General features: G+C 44.0%; 1 protein-coding gene across 1 annotated transcript in view; it reads left to right on the forward strand.

Annotated features, from left to right (window-relative positions):
- Positions 1–25,414, forward strand: part of kif26ba (kinesin family member 26Ba) — a 114,997-nt gene that overhangs the window by 50,763 nt on the left and 38,820 nt on the right. The window contains exons 3-5 of the mRNA XM_084043073.1: positions 1–673; positions 9,719–9,954; positions 16,703–16,913. The exon at positions 1–673 is cut by the window's left edge and continues 278 nt beyond it. Of these exons, the coding sequence (XP_083899199.1) occupies positions 1–673; positions 9,719–9,954; positions 16,703–16,913 (1,120 nt within the window). The remainder of the gene's footprint in view (positions 674–9,718; positions 9,955–16,702; positions 16,914–25,414) is intronic.

The raw sequence follows: 25,414 nt of genomic DNA on the forward strand, positions 1-25,414 counted from the left end.
GTCTTCCTCCTCCTCTACTGCGGCTTCTGCAAACCCCCCCTTCCAGACCTTCACCCACACCTCCAGCCATGGGACATCTACCCCCAACCAAGGACCTTCCACCCCCAGCCACGGACCATCTACCCCGAGCCATGGAACATCTACCCCCAACCATGGACCTTCCACCCTGAGCCATGGGACATCTACCCCCAGCCATGGACCTTCCACCCCCAGCCAAGGAACATCTACCCCCAGCCATGGACCTTCCACCCCGAGCCATGGGACATCTAACCCCAGCCATGGACCTTCCACCCCCAGCCATGGAACATCTACCTCCAGCCATGGAACATCTACCCTCAACCAGGGACCTTCCACCCCCAGCCATGGAACATCTACCCCCAACCATGGACCTTCTACACCCAGCCACGGGGGTCAGAGCGCTAGCTCTCAGTCACCAGCTGCAGGGCATAGACTAGGCTCCAAGCCCAGCTCTCTGGGGCTCGGAGGTGGGGTGGACAGAAGGAACGGCTCCCCTAGTTCAGGAAGGCCGATAGGACCCCAGCAGGTCCATAACCCTGGTCCCAGCAGCAATAATGGGACTGGTACCGGTGGACCAGTGTTGAGTACAGCAGCTCTTCAAGCACACCAGTACCTGACCAGAGCTAATGGAGGAGTTACATTGTACCCCTACCAGGTAAGCTGTGTGTGTGTGTGTGTGTGTGTGTGTGTGTGTGTGTGTGTGTGTGTGTGTGTGTGTGTGTGTGTGTGTGTGTGTGCGTGCGTGCGTGCGTGCGTGCGTGCGTGCGTGCGTGCGTGCGTGCGTGCGTGCGTGCGTGCGTGCGTGCGTGTCTGTGTGTGTGTGTTGTACAGTAGATATAATAATTCATATTCATACAGGTGACACGTTTACTATTTTGCTGCAATCAGTCGACGTGCGTTCTTTAAAATAACGACGTCTCTCTCCCGTCGTGTGCACACAGGTAGATAGATGGAAGTAGTGATCTTTATAAACTTGACCAATGAGGCCAACATTACTTCACCACAGCAATGTTGGGGTAGAGGTAGGGGTAATGTTGGTAACTAATAGATTCTATGGGGGAAAAAAAGTTTTTCACATACAAGGATTATCAACTATACTGTAAGGCAATAGAAGCACGCCTTCAGCTGAAGGGAAGAGTGAAATGGCAGAATGTACATCCCATACAGCGGGGGGATCCTGCTCTGCCTGGCTGAGATAATAACAATGCACAAATACACACATCACAACATGCTTTGTCCATTGTCAACCAATCTTCATATAAATGGTCCTCACTAATGCTCATTATAAAATGGTAAAACAAAAAATCTACTTGGTCTGTGTCTCATAGGAGGGCTGTGGACATTTCAGAAACCTGCCTACCAGTGACATCATTATTAGGCAGGTTTTCTTTCTCAAACAAGATTTTTTAAAATATATAATATATAATACAGTCAGAACAATTATAGTATTATAGCATGGTAACTTTCCGGGATAGAAATCCTGCAGTTTCAATTCCCCATTGATGATGTGACTGGTAGGCAGGTTTCTGAACTGTCCACTGCAGTGGCGTAGCCAGAACGCTAGCATGCGCGTCCAGACGTGCGTGAAATTTGCGTTTTTTCCCGGGTTTTTATTACTTTTTTTGCGCGTTTGTGACAGATTTCGGATACCTATATATACACTGTTATCAAAATGGCTGAATACGATATATATATATAAAAAACGAATATATATATATATATATATATATATATATATATATATATATATATATATATATATATATATATATATATATATACATATATATATACATACATATATATATATATACAGGGGTGCACATAACAAAATGCATGCTGCGCAGCACATCAGACGAAGGGAATCGCATTTGCGCACACAATCATGCTAAACCAAGCGTCGGCCCCATACACAGCCATTAGGCGGAGGGGGAGGGGACGCATGCTGCACGTGATTGTGGCCTCGAATCCTGACACACAGACACAGTCAGTCGCGCGACTCGCACGCAGCACGCTGCTGGCTGTGTTACAGGCACTCGTCACCGATGATGAACGCACTGTGATGGTGCAAAATATGCCGTGAGCGTCCCAATCTGGCGGATAAAAGCAGTGCAGCACAGGGCACCAACCTTGGGGGGGGGCACCAAACGGCGTGAAGGAAAATGAAACGGCGAAAAACGGCGGAATTTAGAAGCAGGGCGCTACAACATCGCCGGTGAAGCGTCCTACCGAACCGGGACCCCCCACCCCCCGTTGACAAAATGGCCCAAAAAATGATGTGCACCCCTGTATATATATATATATATATATATATATATATATTTTTTTTTTTTTTTTTTTTTTTGGGTGACAGAAAAACCAAATGGGTGGGCCCAGGCCTACCTATGCCCGCCCGTGGCTGAGCCACTGGTCCACAGCCCTCCTATGAGACACAGACGGGTAGACTACATGTACATAATGAACATTAGTGAAGACCAATTATATGAAAGTAGTATCTTACTGTGCCACGTGCTGTTTACATTTCTGACTAATATTTTAATCAACCAATCAAATGACCAGGCAAGCTGGCAGTAGGTTTTATTTATTTATATTAGTTTAACTTTCAATGGTAATGCAAAATCACTTATTATGCTATTATTAATATTAAGTTATTATGCTAGTTCATACAGTACACGCAATGCATACTTTGTATTCTCTCCTCTCCTCATATTTTCATTACCATATTGCTGTGTGCTGTCACATCAGGCTGCAATTGGGTGAGGTGTGTGTATCATACTATCATACTATAATTCTAGTAACCGTCTTGAGTAGGTGCGTAGGTGAAGCGTAGGTGAAGCTAGCCGGTTCTCCTCAGTGGCTGGACCAATTGCTCTGATTTTGCACACAGCCATTGACCATTACCATCTGAACTTAACTGTGAAGCCCGTTTTTCAATTTCATCAAATCTCAGCTTCTTATTAGCGCTTTTGTGTCAAAGAATGTCGCCATGGTTACGGGGCTGCCCAGCTATGGGACGAACTTCCCCCCCGGGTTGCCAGATCATGTGCGCATATCCCCCCACGGATGCGTCGACCGGGTATGGTCTAGTGTCTATAAAGTCTTTGATCTAAGGCTTCTAGGCTTTACATTTAGAGGGTTGAGATAGATAGTGAGAGAGAGGGAGAGAGAGAGATTATATTCTCAGTAAAGGAAAATACAAACACCTCCCATTACTCCCGTTAAATATAATCTCAATATTTATTACGAATTACAGTAGCTCCTAATACATATGAGCAACCAGCAACCACCCAGTAACCTCTCAGCCACCACTTAGCAACCACCCAGCGACCACCCAGAAACCACCCAGTGACCCAACAACTACCCAGCAGCAATCACCCAGCCTGCTACATGACGAGCTTAGTGTAGAAACCAAATGGAGGAACCAGACGGAGGCAGAGTAGTTGAAACTCAAAGGGTTTATTTCATGAGCAAACAAATCCATGGAGAATCCAGTGCCAATCCAAAAAAAAGAAATACTAGGAAGTAGGAACAAACAAAATATAGTTAGCCAAAACAGAGGAGAACAGTAACAAACTCTACGAACTGCCAAGGAACAGAGAAAAGAGACAAGATTTAAATCGTTGGCGAGATTTAAATCTCGATATTTCAATCTCGTCTAGCGAGACTTGGGGCGCATTCAAGACAATCACGTTGCATAGTGTTCTGTCACTATGAACGTCAGATCTCACCAAAAAAAAAAGCTATTAAAATACGTGTTTAGCGCAAGGACCATAGGCGCACGTTTTTAGCTGACATTTTTCTACTGTACCACTCATCCTAGGCTATCATAACATCATAGAAAAGGTAAGAAAACCGTGGGGCAAAATTCCCCTTTAAGATGGTTGGAAAAGAGGGTTTGAAGAGAAGAGGAAGAAGAAATGGATGGAAGGCGTATGAGAGGATGGTTTCCTGATAATAGGGAGACAGTATAGACTTCAAGAGGTGTGTGTGTGTGTGTGTGTGTGTGTGTGTGTGTGTGTGTGTGTGTGTGTGTGTGTGTGTGTGTGTGTGTGTGTGTGTGTGTGTGTGTGTTTTTGTGCGTGCGTGCGTGCGTGCGTGCGAGCGTGCGAGCGTGCGTGTTGTAGAGATGTAATAATTCATACAGTGATAATTGGGACTCTGGGGACCTCCCTCTCTCATGCGGTTAAGGTCAGGACAAAATAGTGGGAGAGGATAGAGAGAATAATCCAACAGGGGGGATGGAAGTGATAGAGAGATTGGGAGGGGGAGAAGAAGGAGGAATGAACATGAAGGCCAGTATTCTGGTGAAACCGGTGTACAGCTGGAATCTGGAGAACCCGCGGCACAGATGTGAAATGGATTTGATTGTAGTATATTAGTGGGTGTGGTAGGGGCTTGTGTTGGAATAACCAATCAAAGATTCTCTTGGCCTTCCTTTTAACTGGAATATGCTCTGCGCCATGGCGCTCTGCCAATTTAGTGAATAGAATTTCAAAATACAAAAGCGAGAGTTAATTTTTTAATATTTGATTGTCATCCATCAGTATTATTTAATTTTCCAAGCTTTGCTCAGTGCAAGCCAAAACATTTTGTAAGATGTTGCTCAGCCATAGGCTATCAGGCAAATACTTTTTTCCCATTCCTTCAGCATTCACAGTTCAGCTCACACACAACCTTGCAATTCACAAAACGACTTGAATTTGATTCAGATGCACTCATCAGATGCACTTATTTTTTCCATTAGCATACATTACACACAGATTAGAGCAACACACATTTATATACACGTATAGCCTATAGGGGAAGCTCTATTAAGACATGCATAAAAGAATAATTCAAAGTATGGGCACTGAAGGACTGTTTTGTCCGCAGTCTTGTTTCACTCTTCAAAATAGTATAAGGAGTCTGTTTAAGGTTAGCATTTACTCAAGATACCTGACTTGTATGTGTGTTTTGGTAGCTCTGGTTGTCTTTTGTCTGTTTAGTTAAATTTTGACTCTTGACTTTTACACATATTGGTTTTACACATTTTGTGTATTACCTAATTTAGTTTTACTTCTTTTTTATTGTGTGTGTTAATCTGAGATATACATGTCCGTCTATTTTGTCCTTTTTGAAAACGTAATAAAAATACATTGACCAAAAAAAAATATACATGGATGAAGAGATCTCAGAGATTTGTCTTTGAGGGGCAGTGGCCTTGCAACAGGGAAAGAAGTGTTCAATTGTCATGAGGAACATAAATTCACAACATAAACATATATACAGTCCCTTGTATACTGTATGTACATTGTATACAGTATGTACATCCTCATGTTCTCAAAGATGACCTGCCAGGATGAAGACCACTATTGACTTAATAAACATTGATGTATAGGCTATCCATTATTTCTCAAATTGACACAACACTGGTATAAGAATAATTTCTTGTGCACGCTGCCAGTTGGCCAAGGAAGTACATCCCTGAAAATGTTCTTGTATGTGAATATATTTCACATTTTATGAATTCATAATCACCGATCCACCATCCTGCTCTCCCTCCATTTGGGCATGCCTGACATCATCAACATGGCTTCAGAGATTCACAAGGAAGGGCACGCCCTGCGGATCTCTTATTAGACCCCGTCTTGTTCCCAGACACACGCCAAGGTATAAATAAGGCTTCAGTCGTGAGCCATGACAGGTAGTGTGAAGAATGGCTTTCTTTGGCTCACCAGATGTGGGAGCAGCCTGAGGTCTTAGGAGGAGATTAGAGTCAGGATGGATTTTAGGTTAAAAAAACACAAAAAAACATGGATGTCAAAGACGTGCACATATTAATCTCAATGAAACCTACGTGCATACATGTAGGTATTCATCATGACCTCTCCACTGTGTGGACATTGTCCATTTCCTTGAAGATCATCCCAGCTTTTCACTTCTGGTGTCAACAGGACATAGTTTACCTTGACTTTATGAAATATGTGTAACAGAACTGGGAGCACTGCAGACAGTCTGTAGAGACATTATAGACTTGATTTATGAAGACAATGTCCAGACACACACACACACACACACACACACACACACACACACACACACACACACACACACACACACACACACACACACACACACACACACACACACACACACACACACACACACACACACACACACACACACACACACACACACACACACACAGTTCCTTTATTGCAGCAGGTGTTTGATTTATATGGCCTGCTGTGTGGCTGCTGGCAGCTCATAAAGAACAATAATCAATAATCCATATCCGTATTTCATGCCTGGCTCGCCTGCACACATGTTCAAAAATACATGCATTGCACGCACACACACACTCACTCTCACATACACACACACACACACACACACACACACACACACACACACACAATGCCTGCTTTGTATGTAGCAGCGGTGGAGAGAGTGAGAGAGAGCAGCTTATTGAATCTGTCTGTCTAGAAGTGCTCCTGGCAGTACTAGCACACACACACACACACACACACACACACACACACACACACACACGCGCATGCTTGCACGCATGCGCGCACACACACACACACACACACACACACACACACACACACACACACACACACACACACACACACACACACACACACACACACACACACACACACACACACACACACACACACAGTCACGCGCATTTAATCACAGGTTTCTGCTATTGACGAAAAGGAGAATGAAATTAGAAGGGACAGAATACAGAGATGGAGAGAGGGATGAAGTACATATATACTCTCCCTCTTCTCTATCCTTATCTTTCTCTCTGTCGCTGATCGAGCTCTGGTCTGACGTCACACACAACACAAGCGGTTGCCTAACATGGTGATTTAACCATTGCCTAACATCACTGATTTGCGCTGACGTTGGGCATGTCCAGTCCGTAAATGGACAGACAAAAAAAACAGAACAACAAAAATAAAGAGACAATTGCATACTCCTGAATACCTAATGTAGTTAAGCCCTGCCCTAAGTTGAGGCCCTGCCCATAAATAGCCACGTAGCTGTGACTCAGACATAACCATAAACAAACCCCATACGCCCATATATAGGCATATATACCTCCAAACTCGGAGTACACATAAGCAAGGACTCAAGGGAGTGTGGTCCTCGGAATGTGACAGATATGTCCATATATGGCCATACCAATATGGGCATATACTGATGACATCATATACAGTATGGGCATAAAAGGGACAAGGACTGACAGATTCAGAGATCTCCATTGATTGATTGATTGATTGACAATTGATGATAGTCCTGGGATAGTTGCTCTGAATTTCATTTGTTCATTTTTTACAAAAATGTATTGTTCCATAATTGAGAAAACTGATGTTTAAATGTACTTTATTTGTATTGACTGCAATTTGGATACATGATGATTTTCACCACATTACATCTACTATTATCTAAGCATGTTGACATTTCTTTCATGATCCTTTGAGCTTTATTATTCATTTATAGAGTTTGATGTCAACTGAGCAAAAAATGTGGGAGGAGATTTAGGCATAGGACTGGTCCTCAGGGCCGGCTTAAGCCTTCGTGGTGCCCGGTACTTGGACCCGGTTCGGTGCCCCCCGGGACTGATTTGTCAGCGCCGAAATTTAGAAGCCGCTGCTTCTAAATTTCGGCGCTTTTCGGCGATAGTCTTCTTTCACTTTTTCCACGCCGTTTGGTGCCCCCCCCCCCCCCCCCCAAGGTTGGTGCCCTGTGCTTCAGCACCTAAAACACTTCCGTTAAGCCGGGGCTGCTGGTCCTATGTGCAAACATTTGTTTATTTTCATGCTTGGGAAGGCAGATCTCCTGATTGGAAGAACAATCACAAATACCCCTAATAAAGACAAGAGAGCAGCTACTTCAGAAAGATGAGAAGAGGAGGGTGTGTCTGTTCCTGTCTATCTGCAGACAGATCATAAACATTCTCCTGTCTGTCTGTCTGTCTGTCTGTCTGTCTGTCTGTCTGTCTGTCTGTCTGTCTGTCTGTCTGTCTGTCTGACACACACATACAATTCAATTTCAATTCAAAGGGCTTTATTGGCATGAGAAAACATACGTTTACATTGCCAAAGCAAAAAGCACAATACAACAATACAGCAATACAATCAAAACAAAAAATGTACATTTGAAAGTCAGAATCTTCAATAGATCAATTTCTATGTACCAAGATCACTGGGTGCAAATATAGTGCAGGAATATACACAATGATTAGTCTTTAGGGTGGTTGTGTTCCGTTCGATATCCTTCTCCTATCACAGCAGCTCACGAATCTTGCTGCTGTGTTTGCACATTGTTGTACTTCCCCCAGCAGATATGGGAGTTTTTTGTCATTGGTCATGTTTTCAAAATCTCTGTGTGTGGTTGTAATCTGTGGGAAGTATGTGTCTCTGATGTCTTGGTACAATGGACAGACGGTTAGGAAGTGTAGCTCGGTTTCCACTTCCTTTTGTGTGCAGTGGGTGCATAGTCTGTCTTCTCTCGGGATACAGGTCTGCCTGTGACGACCTTTCTCGATCGCAAGACTGTGCTCACTGAGTCTGTACCTAGTTAAGATTTTTCTTTGTTTTGGGTCGGTCACGGTGCTCAGGTATTCTGCCACTGCGTATTCTCTGTTTAGGGCCAGATAGCATTCTAGTTTACTCTGCTTTTATGTTGCTTCTTTCCAATGTGTCAGGTAGTTTTCCTTTTGCTGTTTTATAATTTTGTTTGGTCCGCATACACACACACACACACACACACACACACACACACACACACACACACACACACACACACACACACCAGAGAGACTCTTCTGAACATACAGTCAAAATAAACGTAATAAACAAAGACAGCACAGAGTCACGATGTTCTCACTGAATATATCCAGCTGATATGCCTGAGCTGTGTGTGTGTGTGTGTGTGTGTGTGTGTGTGTGTGTGTGTGTGTGTGTGTGTGTGTGTGTGTGTGTGTGTGTGTGTGTGTGTGTGTGTGTGTGTGTGTGTGTGTGTGTGTGTGTGTGTGTGTGTGTGTGTGTGTGTGTGTGTGTGTGTGTGTGTGCCCTATAAAGTATCTCAAAGAGATTTTGCATAAGTTGAATGTATGATAATACATATTATAGTAATACTTCCACTGCAGTAGAGAAAGTGATGTTTTATCTGCAGTGGTAAATTGTGTTATCTCACTGAACAAAGATTTATTGAAAAGCTTTTGTTTTAAATCAATTGCAGACATTCAGCCCTCTCTTCCACATGGTGCAAGACGGCGCTAGGCACAGCGCAATTATCATTTATTTCCAACTGATGCAATTGTAATTTTCCCACTCAGCTCTCATGTTGTATAAATATCAAATGATCTTGTGCCCATTTTGCACCCATTGGCTTTTTGGTCTTAAAATGAGGTGTGGTCTGGCGCAATGCAGAGAGAAGTTGCACTTTAACCAGCTTTAATTTAAAAACACACCCATGACTAATTCTGTGTCTAAATATAAACCCCATCTGACTAGCACAATTGAAGATGAGCATCCCCCTCCGCGTCCTATATGCCATAAATTGTCTAAATACAGTAGGGACATTTAGGTTTCTAGATGTTGAATATCTCTTCAACATTATGTTCAAATGCTATGTTTGAGTGATGAACCAATCTCTCTCTCTTTCTCTCTCCATCTCTCGTTTGTCTGTTTCTCTTCAGATCTCTCAGATGATCTCAGAAGGTTCTAGAGAAGGATTGACAGAAGCCGCCCTCAACCGCTACAACACACACTCACCCTCACACACTCAGCACACTCCCACACACACACACTCACCCTCCCACACAAACTCACCCTCTCACACAAACTCACCCTCTCACACAAACTCACCCTCTCACACTCCAGCCGTTGCCACATCAACCAGCAGCACCTCTGCGGCTGCATCGTTCTTTGCCAGGTGAGTTCAGTGTGTCACAACACCATATACACACTATACACACACAATATATGATATATATAGATTCGTAATAATACTAATAATAATGTGATCATTTGTTTATTACATACCCATAGCCTTAATTATTCACATCAATGCTTTGATTGAATAAGGAGATCAACATTATCGAGAACGAACTTCTCTGGTGAACATTGTTGTGCACTGAGGTTTGTGCGCAACTGTTCTCGCCGAACATGGTCACAGCGGGAAGTCTGGTCACATATTCTGAACGGCTGCCATGTACAGTATATAAGGGAAGGTACATTGCTAGGCATGACAGAATTGTTGACCTGTTAGCTAAGGACATAAGTTCATATGTTTCATCATCTGCCAAAATGTATAAGCACTCTTGTGTTTCAACTGCCACGTTCATGCGCAATAATGAAAATGATGCCTTTTCAGGTGTCACAACCAATACACCAGATGTTGTTGTTGTTGATGAGGACAGTAGAGAAGTGACCATTTTGGAAGTGGCATGTACATTTGATCACAGTCTGGAAGAGGCATTCCTCTTACCAAGGTGCTTAAGTACCAACGTCTTAATGTTTGATATTTGTTTGATATGTTTGATATTTGGAAGCCTCTGTAATGTCCATAAATCAGTTGTGAGAGGCCTGCAGATTGCAGGAATGCCCAGGCCAAAAGCTAAGGCAAAATTCTGTTCAATGTCTGTGATGTACTCTGAAATACTTGTCGTTGAGTTTTTTCCAAGTTTGTGCATCTACTAAAGTGCTAGATGCCAGATGCAGCTCGTAAACACACACGCACGCACACACGCACGCACGCACGCACGCACGCACGCACGCACGCGCATACACACACACACACACACACACACACACACACACACACAGGCGTGCACATGCACATGCACATGCACATGCACATGCACATGCACATGCACATGCACATGCACATGCACATGCACATGCACATGCACATGCACATGCACATGCACATGCACATGCACATGCACATGCACACACTCTGTCTTGTCTGGCAGGTAACAAGGCCACATTACACACATGTGTAAACACACACATCTGGTCAAGTTTCCAAACATACACACATCTGTCTGAGAGAACATTTATTACAGGTCTCTGACCAGCTGTGAGACCATGCCATGTTTTTTAGCTCAGGTGTCACTGTGTGTGTGTGTGTGTGTGTGTGTGTGTGTGTGCGTGCGTGCGTGCGTGTGTGCGTGCGTGCGTGCGTGCGTGCGTGCGTGCGTGCACGCGTGCGTGTGTGTGTGTGTGTGTGTGTGTTTGAGTGAGTGAGTGAGTGAGGAATTGGGGGCGGGGGTGGGGGGAGAGGGACACACGGGACAAATACAAGTTCAGTTGACTGGAGTCTTGCAGGGCTCTAACCAAGTTTTTGCTCAGAATGGGGACTCTACAGTCCAAGTGATATGCTAATGGACATAATATATACTCAGTAAGAGGTTCTGGTTGTCCAGAACCGCCGATCCGACCAATATGTCCATACATGGGCATATATGGAGGATATCCAGTTGTCCAGAACTCCCGATCCAATCAATATGCCCATATAGTATGGGCATGCCAATATACAGGGTATGGGCATATACTAATGACATCAGGTATCTCCATATATGGGCATAAAAGGGACACAGGTAGACAGGCAGATACAGAGATCTCCATATATGGGCACAAAAGGGCCACAGGCAGACAGGTACATCGGGTAATCTGACAAAGCCCCCGACACTATATGACTCAGACATATTGGTGTAGGTATGAGGGACCTCTAGTTTTCTAAAATAATTATTTTACCTCTTTTCCCTCCCAATTTAGTCATAAAGCCAATTATTTCTTCTCACTGCTTACCACTGCTGTTGTACTTTACTAGTGAGGAGCGCCTCCGTCCTACTTCCCCATTCAACATTCCCCGCTGACAGGTGCCGCCCCAGCCCGTAGGGGTACGTGCAGTGACAAATATCACCCTACCCGCCTGGCCTCCCTTCGTATAGACACTCTACAAGCTGTGGGTGCACTGCGGCAGAGCCGTCTGGGAGAAATGCGGGGCCCGGTGCGGAGTTGGCGAGCACGTGCGTGGAGTACCCGCGCGCGCGCTGTCGCGGTTTCTGTCGGATATATCCGAGTTTTGGGTGGTTATTTGCGGTTATTTTTGCCCTCAAAACATTAAGTTGGGTGTCATGTTGGGTGTCATGTTAAAAAAAAAATGTTCCCGTTTTTTTGCGAGGCCCCCCGTAGCGCGGGGCCCGGTGCGGCCGCACCGTTCGCACCACCCTTCCTGCGGCTCTGCACTGCGGTGGATTCGAACCCCCAATAATTCACCCCTGTGCCAAGTAATTTGTGTGTTTTCTCACTGCTGTATTTGAAGGCCTCCAGCTGGAAATTCATCTTTTGTCTCTGATATCATCCTGTCAGCAATTGCTTGATCCAAATCAATTGGTTGGTTACGTCACGATTGCAGCCAGGAATATGCAGTTCAATCCATTTCTATGAAGTATACAGTGAAAATGTGTCCATTTTGAACTCTGAACGGATTTGACTGTGCAACTGTGCGTGTGTGTGTGTGTGTGTGTGTGTGGGGTGAATTTTGTGGTTAGTGCTTTCAGAATATAAAGGGTGTTTAACCCATTCAGACAGGGAGAGCATCTGTGTGTCATTTTAAGATTTCTTTGGGCTATTCAAAAATAGCCCAAAGAAATCAAAAAATGACACACAGATGCGTTCCCGGTCTTAAAGGGTTAACAATAGCACAGTATTGTAGCACTGTTGTTTGTTCCCGGGAGTGGCTGCTCTGTCTGCTGTGGAGTAGCACTCCAGGCAGTCGAGTGGGTGTGGACTGACATAAAATACTCGATGTTGGCGGACACTGGTGCTTCTCAACGGTGACACTTCATCATTTGGATGCTTTGTACTTTTGGCTGAAGGTAAAAATCACAGCGTTTAGCACTCAAAGTAAAAAAAAGAATTACATCCCTACATCTGTGAAAACTGTCTGACTGCATGTATAGACAATGACACGTCCATTCTGTCCTTGCAGAAATAGATGCTTGTCGTAGCCTAGATTTTGAGTGACAGACAGACAGACAGACAGACAGACAGACAGACAGACAGACAGACAGACAGACAGACAGACAGAGAGAGAGGGAGAGAGAGAGCAGTGCACAGAGTAGCAGTGTTGGAAGACAATGTTTCGCTTTATATTATATTTTATTCTGCTCCAAAGAGCATTTCCTTCAGGGTGTGTGTGTGTGTGTGTGTGTGTGTGTGTGTGTGTGTGTGTGTGTGTGTGTGTGTGTGTGTGTGTGTGTGTGTGTGTGTGTGTGTGTGTGTGTGTGTGTGTGTGTGTGTGTGCACTCACGAGCACATGCGCACGAGTGCATGCACATGTACTGGTAAATCCCATGTCTGTCTTGCTCTGTTACACTGAGGCGTGACCTGCATTCAAACACTCTCATCACACACACACACACACACACACACACACACACACACACACACACACACACACACACACACACACACACACACACACACACACACACACACACACACACACACACTTAATGTGACTCTCTGAGTCCAACCTAATCTCCGTTCATCTCTCCTCTCTCCTCTCCATCCATCTCTGTGCTCTCTTCTCTCCTCCTCTCTTCCCTCAGTCTGTGTCCTCCTCTGCTCATCTCTCCTCTCCTCTCATCTCCTCTCCTCTCCTCTCCTCCTGACCTCTTCTTTACCTCCACTGTGTGAGACTAATATATTTCATTATTGTCTGGAAAGAGTCCCTGTGGGGACAGACATTCTACATGTTGAGAGAGAGAAAGAGAAACTTGCACGCACACACACACACACACACACACACACACACACACACACACACACACACACACACACACACACACACACACACACACACACACACACACACACACACACACACACACACACACACACACACACACACACACACGCTTTCTTAAGAATGTTTCAGACGGGGAGCGATTGACGCGCCTTAGTAATTCATTTTCAATAAGAGGCGGACGATTATTTGGGACACACAGAGAAGTTGAAGGGCGGAGAGGCAAGCGGGCGCAGTCCTGGATTGTGGTCAGCTGTTTTTCCACGCCACACGCAGGAGGACAAAACAACAATGACCACGGCGTGATCCCCGCCGATCCAAGCGAGGACGCCCGTGTCAATAGTCCCCCGTCTGAAGTGGCCTTAAGTCGCTAGGGCTTCCCCATCTTGTGAAGGCTGCAGGAAGGTTTCACCATCAACAGATCTGGAGTCAGCCTGCTGTCTGTAAAAAAAATGGATTGCAGTGAGAAAATCTTTCTCACTGCATCCATTTTAATCAATACATAATGTATGATTGGTGCCTACACATAATTGAGAAGCCATTAGAACACACACACACACACACACACACACACACACACACACACACACACACACACACACACACACACACACACACACACACACACACACACACACACACACACACACACACACACACACTGTCTCCAGGGACAGCTAGTCAAACGGTGGACAATCAGTTCTTCTATGGGTCACTGAGATCACATCGCTCTTTTCATCCCCCTCTCCACATATCCTCTCTCTCTCTCTCTCTCTCTCTCTCGCTCTCTCTCCTGCTAGCTGCAGTACTTAATTGAAAGCCAATGGTGTGAAAATATGTCTCTCTGAAGGAGTGTGTGTCAGGTCACAAGGTCTTTTCTCTCTCTCTGTCTACATATAATTATCTCTCCTCGATTCGCATCTCCCTCTCTCTCTCTCACATACAGACGCACGCACGCACGCACACGCACACACACACACACACACACACACACACACACACACACACACACACACACACACACACACACACACACACACACACACACACACACACACACACACACACACACACACACACATACATAGATAGATATATAAGGAAACCCCTTGGTGGTAAATTTGTTGTGACAGAAAGAGCGAGGTGGAGAGATGATGGATGCAAGCAGTTGGTAATTGCTGCCTGTTCCTTGAGCAGCCGTTTGATGTTGTAGTTTGGTTGAAGTTATTCTGACACACAGATGCAGACAGATGCACCCCCCCAAATGTTTACTGTACATATACGTTCATTGCTACTAGTGTTGATTATGTCTTGTTTATTATTGTATATTTTTGTATGTCTTTAAATGTCTCAATGCATTGAATACACAGGACCACAATGGAAACAAGCCTAGGGCTTTTTGTGTTATCCAATTTAACAATTTAACAATCATTGTAAACCGTACCTCTGTACAACTTGTAAACTGTTAACTCATTCCCTGCCAGACTTTTTTCTGGCTGTGTTTGCCCACTGCCAGCGATTTAGTGTTTTTTATAACTTTAAAAAATTCTCTCTTTTTTTTCCAATTCGCAAGTCCAATCGTTTCTAAACACACAGGCGATCCGTGCACGCCGCTCAGACAACAAACATTCTGACCGGGGCGGAGTCCTTCTCCTCCAGCCCAGCGTAAAAACACCATGTTTCGCTATGTGAACGGAAAACTCACTTACTTTTTCACCTCGCCACAGACCTTGCTAAATCCCTTATGATCGCGTGTTCAACTGTTTGTAGACACACAGGGTAGTTGTGTGAGTGGCCCAGAGAAGACATTTTCAATCGGCGACATTCCATTTTGCAGTAGTAGCAGTTTCAAAACAGCGTTTCTAAACAGCATTCCATGGCGGAGAAAGACAAAGCCGAGAAAAGACCGTTTTAGAGGGGGGCTTAAACAGGAAGCAGGCGGAAAAGAAAATCTTCGATTGACGTCATTTCCGTATCCGGGTGTGCTACAATGAAATGTGTAATAAAGTATTCAATCAATCAAAACAAAACTTGTGAGCAGACAGACAGGCCGACAGTCAGACAGACAGACAGACAGACAGACAGACAGACAGACAGACAGACACACAGATCCGTAGACAGACAGACAGACAGATCCGTAGACAGACAGATCTGTAGACAGATCAGTAAAAATAAACACAGGAAAGAAAGAAGTTATACTACTAGAGAAACGAGTGAGAGATTAAAAGAGAATGGAAGAACTTTGTTTGGAGTGTGTGAGAGACATGTATACAGAGACACAGATGCTGCTACCTGTACATGTGGGAGCAACACATGTGTGAGTGTGGGTGCACGTGTGCGTGTATATAGTACAGTATTAGCACATGTGGATGTACTGTGGAAGTACAGCAGCAAACAGACTTAGGATCTGTAATAATTACATACAGTTTGTTTGTGTGCATGTGTGTGAGTGTATACAGTATACAGTATCTATACAGTACATCTATACTATCTAACTATTTTCAGCCCCACTAACAGCAAGGATCCATCTTTCTGTCTGTCCAATACTTTGGTCCCGATATCTCAACAACAACTACTGGCTGTTTAGTCAATAGAATTTACTGTGCACCTTCATGCTCCCCAGAAGATGAACCCTACTCTCTCTCTCGTCTACAGATGGTCCAAAATTCAGCTGCCAGACTCTTGACTGGAACTAGAAAGCGAGAGCACATATCCTGGTTCTGGCCAAACTGCACAGACTACCAGTGAAACATCGTATTGATTTAAACATTTGACTTTTTGTTTTTAAAGCCTTAAATGGCCTCGATCCACAGTACAATTCTGATCATTCACCTTTCCCTCTTTTTTTCCTCCATCTTTTCAGAGCTGCCCAAAAGTTAAACTTATCATCAAAGAAGAAGAAGCAGAAAGCCATCGCCACAGTTACAGCTCCACTGACATCAGCTTCGCCATCATGTGACCCTCATCTATTTCCCACCAACTTTAGCTCCACCCTGCTGATGTCCCCACCCCCAGCCCCACCCTGTCTGCTACGAGCAGTCAATAAGATCAAAGACACACCCGGACTGGGAAAGGTGAGAGAAAACCATTTGGTTTCTGAAGACAAATGCTACTAAGGCATACTGTATGTTGTTATAATAATATTACCTGTATTTACAACTATAACAGCAGATGAGATAAGATAAGATGTTTATTGTCATTGTATGGAACATACAACAAAATATTGTTTAGTCTTTAGTGTATCCTAGGGGTGTGCCGATATATCGTCCCGCGATATATCGCGATACGTTTTCGCGACGATATGTATCGTTTTGGAAAAAAAAAATATCGTTTTGAAAAAAAAAAAAAAAAAAAAAAAAACATTTTTTTTTTACACCAATCAAAATAATCAGGCATGCAAACAGCCCCGAGGTGAAAAGGGTGACAACATGTTGTTTTTTTTCGGGTCAGGTGTCACACTATTGCCCTATTTGGATTCAAAACGGCTGAAAAGCTACAAGTTTGCATGTCTGAATAATGCAAAAACAGAATTATTTGTTTGCATTTCCTTTTTTTCTCCCCCATTTATTTTCATAATACAAAAAGTGCGTATCGTATCGTATCGAAATCGTATCGAAGTTGTGAGCCAAATATCGTATCGTATCGTTTCGTGAAATTAGTGTATCGGCACACCCCTAGTGTATCCACATAAACAAATAGCAGCATCAACAAAGTAAGAAATACTGATAGAGCAACGTTATGCCCTAAACTGTTTGTCAGAGTCGAGTCGTCATAGTATGTTGTCAATAAAAACATCCATAATGCATACAATGCATCTTTAAAAAGTCTTGAATATTAAAATAAGGAGGGACCACGGGGAATCATATCATATAATATTACACTTGCCCAATAGCCCATATTGCACTTGGCATCATAAGCAGAGAGAACAGAGTTTATGTGTGTGTGTGTGTGTGTGTGTGTGTGTGTGTGTGTGTGTGTGTGTGTGTGTGTGTGTGTGTGTGTGTGTGTGTGTGTGTGTGTGCGTGTGCGCGTGTGCGCGCACGCATGTGTGTGTAGAGGAAGTACATAAGATCTACAATCAATCAGTAAATCAATCTTAATTATACATGTAAGAACCTCCATTATCACATATAATGATTTATCAGTTTATGAAATATGAAATGAAGCCGTGCCGTTTCATTATGACCTTGCATTGTGTGTGTAACATCTCTGCTACTGCACCCTACTGAAGTGTAGCCTAATGGTTACCATGGTAACAAAGCTCTGCCTGACAAAAGTCATCTGTCACCATCACTGGTGGCTGAAGAAACGTGTGTGTATGTGCGGTGCGTGCATACGTGTGTGTGTGTGTGTGTGTGTGTGTGTGTGTGTGTGTGTGTGTGTGTGTGCGTGTGCGTGTGCGTGTGCGTGTGCGTGTGCGTGTGCGTGTGTGTGTGTGTGTTAGTAATATTGATCGTCCATGTAATGACTTTTTAGTTCCCCTCCTCCGCATTTTGAAGTGTTGATCCCACCGTCTGTGTGTGTGTGTGTGTGTGTGTGTGTGTGTGTGTGTGTGTGTGTGTGTGTGTGTGTGTGTGTGTGTGTGTGTGTGTGTGTGTGTGTGTGTGTGTGCGTGCGTGCGTGCGCGTGCGCGTGTGCGCGCGCGCGTGCGTGCGTGTATACATCCCTTAGATATCACAGTACCAGGTACACAGATATCAGAGTAGATACACATACCAGTAGACATGCCAGTACCTTTAGACATACTTGATCTTTACCATGATATCTATCTGTCTGTCTGTCTGTCTGTCTGTCTGTCTGTCTGTCCATATGAAAGTGAAAGATGCTTCTCACTCATCAGAAAGACAGAAAGACAGACAGACAGACAGACAGACAGACAGACAGACAGACAGACAGACAGACAGACAGACAGACAGACAGACAGATACACACGCACGCACGCACGCACACATGCACACACGCACGCGCATGCACAGTTTTCCATCCAGACATCTTATCTGTATTGTTATCATGCTGTGTGTGAATGTCTGTTGTTATAGTGACTGGGATCTGTTGTGCTTTATTAGTTTACACTGATTGGACAGATGAGGAAGGGACGAGAGAGAGAGAGAGAGAGAAACAAAGAGAGAGAGAGAGAGAGAGAGAGAGAGAGAGAGAGAGAGAGAGAGAGAGAGAGAGAGAGAGAGAGATATGCCATCTAGGGAGGGAGATAATGATGGAGGGAGGAGAAGGAGAGAGCCGTGGAAGAGAGCAACAGCATATAGGACTCCTCTGTGAATACTGCCAAGACCTAACGCACGCACTCTCTCTCTCCCTCTCTCTCTCTCTCTCTCTCTCTCTCTCTCTCTCTCTCTCTCTCGCATAGAATTGAGGATTATTTAATGAAAGACATCAAAAAATGCCTGGAGCTGTGAGATATATAAAATATATGTGTGAGGTATATGCGTGCGTGCGTGCGTTTGTTCGTTTGTGCGCTCATGCGTGCGTGCATGTTAAGGTTCTCACACCTTAAGGGTCTCACTTATAGGCTATATTAACATGGCAGTTAAAATCTTGAGACATCATAGACAGAGCAAGAGAGAGAGAGGGGGGGAGGGATTGTCAGTGTATATGGAATCTCTCACTAGATTAGTCTGCACTGGATTTCAGCAGCGATGTTGGTCCATCTGATGAAGCAAAGAGCGGAGATGGTATCAGAGAAGGATATGAAAGCTGTGTCTTATAATAATAATAATAATAAAAACATCCTGAGGTACAGCTGGCTGAACTGCTGTTGGATGAAATGAAAGGAATTCTAGGCAACATTAAGCCTAAATTTTAAAAATATTTATATATATATATTTTTGCATTTTTTCCCCTCTATCAGCCACTATATAATGATGCTGGGGTGTTTTCCTGCATTGAAACACAGTCCTCTTTCTGAAATCCGTATTTTCCCTACAGTTTATGTTTGTCCGGGACATAAATGAATGCACGCATGTGCGCGTCCGTGCACGTCCGTGTCCGTGTGAACTGTTCCGAGTGAAACCGAATGGAACCCAGTGCAGCCGACAAAAAGGAACGAGCCGCCATTGTTTTCTGTGGGCAGTTTTAACTTTTTACTTTCGGTTTTTAAACGCTGTCAAACTTCTTTTTTGAGGCACAGAATTTACTTTTAAGATATCGTTTGGATAGAATTTAGTTGTTTAACTTCATATATGTGGTCAATTTATCATGAGCCTATTTAAAAAAAAATCTGGATTGGTGTATTAGCTCCTATATTGTCCATTTCTTCTCCCTGCTCCACATTTCTCTCCTCTCCTCTTTTCTCTCACCCTCCTTGCTGATGTATTGATGAAAGTTATCTCCTGAAGGATCGTACGAGTTTGACAGATTTATTCATCTATTAAGTCAGCTATGCACATCTGCCTGCCCTCCTTGTATGTGTGTGCTCGTGCACGCACACGCACACACACACACACACACACACACACACACACACACACACACACACACACACACACGCACACACGCACACACACATGCCATGCACAGATCACGAGTCGACCTTGGGGTAAAATGATAGTGCGACGGCTAATCAATTTTTAATAGCAGCTAAGATTCCTCACAGGTTACAGGCTGTGCGTGCGCGCGTGCGTGCGTGCGCGTGCGTGCGTGATTCTCACCATGCTATGACAATCTATTCTCCACTTTGTTCTACTGTGTGTTTAAAATATTAGTATTATTATGACAATGATGGACAATTACAATTTACACGCACACACACACACACACACACCACACACACACACACACACCTCTCAAATTAAAGGAGTATGCAGTTTTTATAATTGCAATCAGCGTGAGTGCATCTTATCTATGTGCAAATTGAATTGAATGAATAAAAAATTAGAATTGATCCTGATTCTCTGTCATGGAGAGCTCACCTCCACCTGCCAGTGGGGACATGTGTGTTTTGTGCACATTGTGGTGTCTGTGTGTGTGTGTGTGTGTGTGTGTGTGTGTGTGTGTGTGTGTGTGTGTGTGTGTGTGTGTGTGTGTGTGTGTGTGTGTGTGTGTGTGTGTGTGTGTGTGTGTGTGTGTGTGTGTGTGTGTGTGTGTGTGTGTGTGTGTGTGTGTGTGTGTGTGTGTGTGTGTGTTTGACAGTGGCTCTGTCTTTTAATAAGATCGTCTGCTAATTAGGACTAGAGCTGAGTCTCTATTGATTTTTCAGCCAATAGTAATGAAGCGCTGTTGAGAGAGAGCATTGAACCTTCCCCTCCCAGCTCGGGAATGTGTGTTACTATTTAGTTCATTTATCCTCCTCAATTTGGCTTTATACAGCCTTTAAGACAGTTTGCAGCAGAGAAGAATTGTGTCCTAATTGACTTTAATGTGTCTGAATAGGAGAAGCAGGTTTTTTTTAATCAGGCGTTGCCTAAATGCACAAACAGAACAACTCACTGCTGTTCATGTTGAATGGAAGAGATCTTTTAAAGCAGGGGTCCCCAAACATTTTAGCTCAAGACCCAAAAGATACATTTGGTGTCTCCTGCAGGACCCAAACTTATATATTAATAATTAACTACTTACAGTAAGAAGCCCTATTTCTAGGTTTTATGTTATTTCTTTTCTCAAATGCTTTAAAAAAATGTTTGACTTTTTTCACAAAAATAAAATAAAATAAATATGAAATTGAAATATTCAACATTAAAAAGAAGGATATTTACTCAAAATGGGTCTGTGACCCAAAAATGGGACCTGTTGTTTTAAAGTATTTTCTGATACAGTGAACAATACAGCAGTGACAAATAAGGCAGATAAGGCAGTAGACTTAAAGGTGTTGAATTATGGTGACCTGCACACAAATTACAGTAATCCGGTTATGGCAGGAAATTGGATAAAGTGTTTATGTGTTCAATCCAACATGTGCTTTGGTCTGTAATTAGACCCCCCCCCCCCCCCCCTCCCAAAAAGAAAAGGCTGACACGTTTGACCATATTTACAATGCACACAATCATTTGATTATTACAGTTTGAGTAAAGAATTTTCATACCTCTGCAAAAAGAGGCATTAACCCTGTTGTCCAGGTAGTCCAGGGGTAACATACTCACTCATACTGGTTATGGCAGAAAAATGGATAACGTGTTCACGTGTTCAATCCAACATCCACTACAGTGGAGACTGAGGTTCAAATCAGATGTTAAGTGAAAAGACATGGTTGGTGATTCCATGTGTATCGAGACATGTGGTTGTCTAATACCTCTACAGGGCAACTATGGGGGTTAGCTGTGAGGGGAGCCATGTTGTAGAGTAGCTACATTGCTCAAGAGGAATTGATGCCAAAAATTAGGAAGAAAAAATTAACAGAAATAATCTGGGATGCATTGTGGTGATGCTAGAACGATAGTCAATGCAGCAACATGTAAAAATAAAGAGGGAGTGTCTGGGATGCCATACTGTATGCTCCTGCCCACCATTATGGAGACTGGGGTTCAATATCACCACGTTGCCTCCGGATTTGGCGGGTGCTCCAACGAACACAATTGGCTGTGTTTGTCGGTGGGAAGCCGGCAGGGGAGGGCAATCTCTGTCGCTGCACTAGCGACAAGTTGGTGAAACTACCAGTGAAACTCCTCAATGTCAGGTGAAAAGAAGCAGCTGGCGACTCCATGTGTATCGTGGAGACATGTGGTTGTTTACACCCTCCCAAGACTAAACAGTAGAGTTGGCAGTTAATACAGAGATTAGAGAAACATGAGGGGAATTGGCAATATTAAATTGGGGACAAAATAAAATAAAACTAGAAAAATTTGCTCCTCGGAGCACAGGTCCCTGCCAAGCCAGGTAGTAGAAGTCAATCTTAGCCAATCAGATGGAATATGAGAAATCGGACAGATCCGTCTTGATCACATGACTATAGAGATAATGTGTATCGATTTGCGTGATGTTTGGACAAAGTCTATAAAAGAAATGTGTGTTGCAAAAATCGGCCTCCTGGTGGTGGTGCTATAACAGGCAGATTTGAAAGATTTGGGACAGAGGTTCTGCTCTGGCCTCCAGGGAGTGTCTGTGCACAGTTTCACGTTGATCGGGCGAACGGTGCCGGAGATTGGCTGTACACAGACGGACACACTACACACACAAAGAAACACGGACGGACGGATGGACGGAGAGGGGCGAAAACATCGTCTCTGCCATGCCTTCGGCTTGGCGGAGACACCAACTGAACTGTTGATCAAAATAAATATATATATACGTAAATTAATAAAATGTTTCCTTTACCAAAACATTACCTCAGCAATTCTAAGGGTTAATTAAATCACGGGGAATCGATCACTATGCAAGTCTATGTAGCATGGCTATTGGCTATAATGGCATGTAGTTATTATCAGCTCCCCTTTGTCATCCCATGTTGTCCACTTCTGCCAAGTCAAGACTGGGTACAAATGTACTTGCTTTCTTTGTTTTGTTTTGTTTTGTTTTGATGTCTCAAGGTAAAATCTTGCGGCGGCATACTTTGGCTGATGTAGGTCATAGTTTCATCGCACTGAATAATCTGATTTGAGCTTTTTCCCATGACACATCGTGATCATATAAGATGGCCGAAATCATGGGGTTGGAGGCGATTGGAGAATAGTGCAACCACACTCACACACGCGCGCACACACACACACACGCACGCACACACACACACACACACACACACACACACACACACACACACACACACACACACACACACACACACACACACACACACACACACACACACACACACACACACAAACACACACACACACACACACACACACACACACACACACACACACACACACACACACACACACACACACACACACACACACACACACACACACACACACACACACACACACACACACACACACACACAATTTAATTCTGGCCCTCAATTCGTCTATCTTATTATCCAAAGATTGGATTTGCAAGCAGGATGCTGGGGAGAGGAGGCGGATGAGGCTGGGATCTCAACCTATTTCAGATTCCTGTACGCTTTCCCCCGTGTTTTTTTATTATTCTCCTGCCTGGAGAAGTGGAGCAGTAGGCTAGACACACGCACGCACGCACGCACGCACACACACACACACACACACACACACACACACACACACACACACACACACACACACACGCGCGCACGCACACACACGTGCATGCATCTCTCTGGAGTATACAGTACATATATTGAACCACATTGTTAAATTATTCACACAGAGACAGATATACAGATAACTACAGACAACTGTCTTCTCTCGCTCTCTTTACTACAGTATCTTTCTCTCGCGTCTCAGCTTCAGCATTCAGAGTCAGAGAGACAGAGAGAGAGAGCCCTGTGATAGCAGAGAAATAGAGAGAATGGAGACAGAGAAAGGAGATAGTGTTTCTCCAAGGAAGGATGGAGTGTAGGGCTGCAACTATTGATTATTAACTTAACGATTATTTTATCGATGAGACGATGACTTTTTCGATTAATCAAATGATCGACTAAGCACTTAAGCATTATTTTATACTTTGCTGCTGAACAGTGTCATGCAAAAAAAAACTTGTAGATCGGCTATTTTCACTATTTTTTTAATCTTTTGAGAATTTTTGCCTATAATGACATGCTCAAGTAGGGATTGATTATTAATCAATAATTGTATTGACTTATCGATTAAGTCTGTACTGTATGTCTGGAGTGATAAAGGGAGAGAGTTATGGAAGAAGACAAGGAGAGAGAATGTGTGAGACTGAGAACTGTTTCTCTCTCTTCTCTCTCTTTCTATCTCCTCTCTTTCTCTGTCTCTCTCTCTATTTATCACTCCTCCCTACTGTATATCAGCCCTGCCTTCTTTTTTCTCAGTTTAACTAGTGTGTACTGTAGTGTGTGTGTGTGTGTGTGTGTGTGTGTGTGTGTGTGTGTGTGTGTGTGTGTGTGTGTGTGCGTGCGTGCGTGCGTGCGTGCGTGCGTGCGTGCGTGCGTGCGTGCGTGCGTGTTTGTGCGTGCGTGCGTGCGTGCGTGCGTGCGTGCGTGCGTGCGTGCGTGCGTGCGTGCGTGCGTGCGTGTGTGTGTGCGTGTGTGTGTGCTTGTGTGCTATCGACAATGTGAATCTCATGTATTGATTCAGCATTGGAACTATGCCAAGAATCTCTTGAGAATACTGTAGACTATAATAACAGGAATGCAGTGGGCGCAACCGCGCATGCATGTACGCACACACACACACACACACGCAGTGGCGCGGGAAGGGGGGGGCTACAGGGGCTGCAGCCCCCCTGGTGATGGGAAGGGATTTATTTTTATTTTTATTTTTTATTTTATTTATGATAACGAGAATTAAATAACGTAACCCTAACCTAACCCTAACCCTAAAACCGAAATAAAGTAAAGGAAAAAAAGTGCCAAAACCCACCCAAACCCGCACATTTTTCGACCCGAACCCGCAAAAAAATCGCCGGGCGCGCATGCGTCAAGCGGATTCCCCCCGACGCTCAGCCCCCCTGGCTATTAAGTACTTCCCGCGCGCCTGCACACACGCACAAACGCACCAATGCACACGCACGCACGCACGCA

The sequence above is a fragment of the Gymnoscopelus microlampas genome (assembly GCF_963454915.1).
Source record: "Gymnoscopelus microlampas genome assembly, chromosome: 1".
Lineage (NCBI taxonomy): Eukaryota > Metazoa > Chordata > Actinopteri > Myctophiformes > Myctophidae > Gymnoscopelus > Gymnoscopelus microlampas.